Source organism: Eurypyga helias, unplaced genomic scaffold (genome assembly GCF_000690775.1).
Source record: "Eurypyga helias isolate BGI_N326 unplaced genomic scaffold, ASM69077v1 scaffold21691, whole genome shotgun sequence".
Lineage (NCBI taxonomy): Eukaryota > Metazoa > Chordata > Aves > Eurypygiformes > Eurypygidae > Eurypyga > Eurypyga helias.
Window position 1 is genome coordinate 1,591 of NW_010229251.1, and position 5,424 is coordinate 7,014.

General features: G+C 52.4%; 1 protein-coding gene across 1 annotated transcript in view; it reads right to left on the reverse strand.

Annotated features, from left to right (window-relative positions):
* The window catches only part of LOC104516125 (chromosome unknown open reading frame, human C6orf132), a gene marked incomplete at both ends in the record, with an annotated part of 6,655 nt that extends 1,581 nt beyond the window's left edge, over positions 1 to 5,074 (reverse strand). Inside the window, 2 exon segments of the mRNA XM_010160348.1 lie at positions 245 to 320; positions 4,959 to 5,074. Coding sequence (XP_010158650.1) covers positions 245 to 320; positions 4,959 to 5,074 — 192 coding nt within the window.
* Positions 5,075 to 5,424: the final 350 nt, after the last annotated feature.

Here is a 5,424-nt window from a genome sequence, read left to right on the forward strand (position 1 = left end):
CTCCTAGGAAGCCAGTTTATTTTGCTCAGCAGCTGCCTGAAGCTTGCTGAACTATAACAGCCCCTTAGAAATTAATTCACTTTCAATTACTTCAATATATAATTAATAGTAGGCTCTACTTGAGCTTGAAAAATCTCATGATCAGTCTGCTCCAGAGCTTGATACACGCTCACTTCCCTCCCCGAGGGCACGGTACTCCCGAGCACTTTGCACCGTCCAAGACTCAGCAGAGAAGATCCCTTACCAAGAGCTGCTTTTTCCTCAAAGTCTTCTGGCACTGACGGCGTTGGCACAGCCACCCCATGGGATTCTTGGGCATTCTGCAATAGTTGAGAATACAGAGTGGTTAGTTTTATGCTCAGGGTATCGGAGCAAAGCGCTGACAAGCAGGCACCAGTAGCTGGTAATTCAGCTACTTGAACAGAAGCTTGGTGGGATCCAGTGCTGTTCACTTCACACAGAGATCCCTGCAGTAGTTGCTGTTTACAGGGTTTAGAATCCCAGAATGGTTTGGGTGGGAAGGCACCTTAAAGCCCCCCCAGCCCCACCCCTGCCATGGGCAGGGCCACCTTCCACTAGACCATGTTGCTCCAAGCCTCATCCAGCCTGGCCTTGGACACTCCCAGGGATGGGGCATCCACAGCTTCTCTGGGCAACCTGTCCCAGTGCCTCCCCACCCTCTGCGGGAAGAATTCCTTCCTGATATCTAATCTAAACCTCCCCACTTTCAATTTAAACCTGTTACCCCTTGTACCAAGGGGAGGATGAAGCGATCAGTGTTGCACAAGCCATGGACACAACTTCCCTAGGCTAGTCAGGTGCAGAGGGGCTGGAGAGGAGTGTGGCTATTCCACACCCAAGCTTAGGGCTCCTCAGCCCAAGATCAGTAGCACTAGTTTCTCACCGTTCACGTACCAAGCGAATGTAATAGCTCCCATGGGTTTTGTGGGTACCGCTCTCCAGCCAGCGCTGCCAGCCTGCGCCGCAGCCACGTACACACCACACCGAAGCCACAGACTACCAGCTTTTGGGGAAACTGGCACCAGCATATCTGAACAGTCTGGGAAAAACTGCTACACGTGTGGTTTGTGTTTCATGCGCAATTACTGCCTTCGGATTTATGCTGAAAACTCCACGGTGCATTTAGCTGGTACAGGACCATGCAATTTAGCAGCCTACACATTAGCCAGGATGCTTACAGCCAGGGCACTTTGGGTAATTACAGCCACCCAGGGTGAGATATTTGTGGCACGCTGACTCACCGGGAGTGCTGACCAGGGCTCCTGCTGCCTGGACCTGCCAGGGGCAGAAAGCCTCTCCTTTCCTCCAGTGACTCACTAAGATTGCTCTGCGGAGAGATTGGAGCTGCTCATGAAACGTACACTAACGCACCCACGTCCAAAACACAAACGGGTGCTGAATCAGGCTGTCAGCTTGGGTACAGTGGCTGAGGCCGTGGACTGGGCTTTCACATACCAATGTTGGGAGAGACCCATAGCGAGGAAATCACACTCCACGAGCAGCAGAAGTTTGCAGAGCCCACGGGCAGTGGTCAGGGACTCACCGTCCCGTTCCCAGGCTCCAGGGTCCAGCCTGTTGCACTCAGACTCACCCCAGGCAGCGGTTTGCAGTGGCTGTTAACAGCCTCTTGTGCAAAGGAAACCTCCTCCCGCCATCACCCTGTGCCGCTCAGTGCAGTGGGTTTCTGCACACAGAGCCTAGATCATAACTGAGTCCCTGCTCTTTGCCTTTCACTGCATTATCACTACTTTTACAAGAGATGGCTGTAGGATTCCAAAGTCTCCTTGATCAAGGGCCAAGCTGGGTTTAGACAGCCAGCACGTTAACATTCCCACCGCTCTGGGTGTAGGGAGCACAGGAAGGCAGGAGCTGCCGGGGCAGAACTAACAGCAGCAGCCTGGGCTCTTCAGAAGAGCCCCAGAATCCCCCTGCTTTTGTCAAAATATGAAGAAAACATGCTTCGCTTTCGAAGTCCGTCACCCTGCAGATGTCCAAAGATCCTCCATAACCACAAGAGAACGAGCCAGTTGTTGGTGAGCCAGGGGAGAGTAGGAATTCACATTCCTGGGGCTGCACAACTGCTCAAAGAGGAGAAGCCAAGATCTGCTAAGGCATTAGGGCAGATCTGTCAGTGGCAAAACATCAGACTAGGTGAGCCTTAGAGCCTCACCTAAGACCTCTTTCCTGGTCCTAAAGATACAGTACCATGCAGAGGAAAGATCCTTAACTTCAGCTGAGAGCCAGAGGGAAGACAGAGGCACTTCAAGAGCTGATAATGAAATTATCCAGAGCAATGAGATACCAAAAAACACACAAAGGAAAAAAAAAAAAGCCAGCAGTTCCCCTTTACTATGGAAATTCATTCTGCCAGTCCCCAGAGCACACGGAGGATACCTGCTCATCTACAGGGAAACAGAGATGTCTGGGCACTGTATTAAAAGCAACACATGCATCACATGTTTGGGTAGGAGCAGCAAGGCAGTGGCAGTCGGAAGAGACCTATGCAAAGCTGGAGGAAACAGTCCACATTTCATAAGCGATAGTAATTTTGGACAAGTCATTTCGACAGGTCCTATAAACTGGGCAAGCCTGTTTCACACCAAAACTTTCAGTTGCCGTTGCTAATGCTCAGCATCTCTCAAAAACCACCCGTCCTCACGTCACGAGCTGGCTTCCACAATGGAAAGCATCTCCAGCACGCTGCCAGGCTCCAGAGATGACTAGAAAGATTGTTTCCCTGCGCTGGGTTTGCTCGGGGTGTGACCGGCCCACAAACCTCCCTGATTCAGAGCAAGGCTGCTGGGGCGGGCGCCAGGAACCTGCATTTCCAGTTTGTGGTACCCGAACACGATTTATGTGGGCTGAGGATCTGGCTGGGGGAGGCTTTCACCGTAACCACCAGGAATGGCTTTTCAGCCCTGGAACAGAGTTGGACACCCCCAGTGAAGGGAACCCTGCCTGTCCTCGTGGTCCCCAGCTCCCCCGGTCTCTCGGGAGCCCATGTTTCCCACCCATTAAATGAACAAGGTTTGAGGCTGCCTGTTAACAAAAAATGCACCAAAATACAACTGCTTTGTGTCCTGGGGTCCCAGAGAGGCCAAGGATTTCTCCAAATATGAAGAGTTCCCCCCAGACTCCTCATTTTCAAGCAGAGCTAGAGAAGTTTGGTGGTTAACTAAAGGAATTAATAAATTCCCCCAGGATGGCAAAGCTCTGCCTGCACTCACAGCGCCAGGGTGGGCAGGGGGACGTGGTGGTACCTGGGTGGGCTGCTCTTCTGCAATCCCTGCTGCGATCCAGCTCGGGACGGCCCAGGGCCAGGTGATTTGGGGGAAGGGAGCCGCTGGGTGCGGGGATCGCTGCCAGGCACACGCAGGGGCCCGGCTGCCGGGCAGGGTGTGCGCATCCTCCTGACTCACAGCCTCCGCCCGTGCAGGGGAGCGGGTGGGTGGAAAGAAAGGGTTAAGGCAGGAGCTGCAGAACAGCCCAGTGCAGGTATGTATGCAGCAGCAGAAGCATCTGTGCCAAATCAAATCATAATCAAACCTCATCAAAATAATGCAAATGTCCAACACAGGCTGGTCTTTAAAAATAATGTTGCTTATTCCTACTGATTTCTTTAGTTAAGCCTGTTACCCTTGAAGAGACGCACAGGAAGACGGACCCTCACAAGGGCAAATGAGAGGAAAAAAAGCCCCAGGGTCTCTGCAGGCAGCAGGAAAGCACCATGGCCAAGGTGACAGCCCTCAGTATTTATCCCAGGGGCACTTGGCCTGTTTATTCCCCTACCACTTCCACTAGTAAAGCATCTGAAAGCTCTGAAAAGATGCAGAAGGCCACTTAACCTCTAAAAACCTGGTGACATGGGGTGCCAGCTATGGTCACACATCCTGCAATACCAGAGAGGAGTTTCCCAGGCACCAGTCCTATGGTTACTCACATCCCAGACAAGATTTGTCACCTGCTGTGATTCTTTGGAAGGCATCACAGAAGGCACAACCCCTCTCACAGAATGGTTTGGGTGGAAGGGACATTAAAGATCACCTTGTTCTAACCCCACTGCCATGGGCAGGGACACCTTCCATTAGACAGGTTTGTAGAACCTGTGCAACCCCGTAACTTCCTAATTATGCTCTCAAATAGATACATGAAGTCCCTTCTCCCTGTCCCGAGTTGTCCTCCAGGTGAAGCCTGCACGACCCCGTTGACTCCTAAATGCACCCAGGGGACAGCAGATTTGGCTTCAGATTGAGCTATTGCCACCTCCAAAATATCTCTGAGGAGTCACGTGCTTCACTGTACTCTTCGGGGGGTAAGACCTGGGAGATGGTGCGCTACTCGGGGGCGGAAAGCTTGCTCACACACACGGCAGCACGTCAAAGCCAGCAACGAGCACGTGTGGGTAAAAGCCAGGTCTGGGTCCAGCTTTGGCACTTGCTGCTTTAGTCCCTGAATGCAGCTGCTGCTGGAGCGCTGGAAGCTCTGCAGGGAATGTTCCCCCATACAGAGGTTGGAAAATGAGCCTCTGCAGAGACACCTGCCGCATCGCCGCCGCCTTCCCCTGCTGCAAGCAGCAGTTTTGCTACTGCTCTCCCCAGCAACACGCCTCGTCCAAGGGAGATACCGCCGGTAGCGGTGAGATAAAATGCAGTGCAAGCCAGAGCTATCATCTACGTGCTCAGCAATCTTTTTTTAATTGAAAATACAAGTCTGACGATGCTTACGTCTCTCGCCCGAGTACCTTGTCTATGTCCAACACAAGCTTTGAACTCAGATCACCTCCTAATCCCTCGTATCCAGCATTATTACAGAGTGGTTTTGCTTTTCATTTACTTTCTTCCCTGGGGTAGAGGATGAGAGCAGCAGCCAGCCCAGCTGGTTCTGGGCACTGGTTACGCACTGCCGTAACGAATGCCAGCGGCGAGCCCGATACTCACAAGGGGTAAGAAAGTCAGCAGCGGCCGGACCCTCGGACGAGGTTTAAGCGTTGCTGTGCCAGAGTCGGTCACTGTCCCAAAGCGATTGTCACCATAATACACTTCGATCACATCACCTGAGGGGAAGAGAAGACTGTTAGCAGCAGCACTGCATTCAAGGCATCAGGAGCACCAACACTGGCCACCACCTGATTTTAAAAAGGGCTGTGGAGAATTTGTTGTATCAGCTCCCAGGAATGGGCAAAACCATCAGGTTCTGAGGAGTGTCTGGGTGCTTGGGAGCTGAGCTGAAGATGGGAGAAGAAAGGTCCCAGGCACACAGGACCCCCAGGCAGGCGCTGGCAGCCCTGGCACGTGCCCACGAGGTGCACAGACCCTTCCCAGAGCTCCAGACACTGGAGTCTAAAGAGCACAGATGTCAAGTCTATTCCAAAAGGCTTATTTCTAATCGTAGCTAACCTAAATT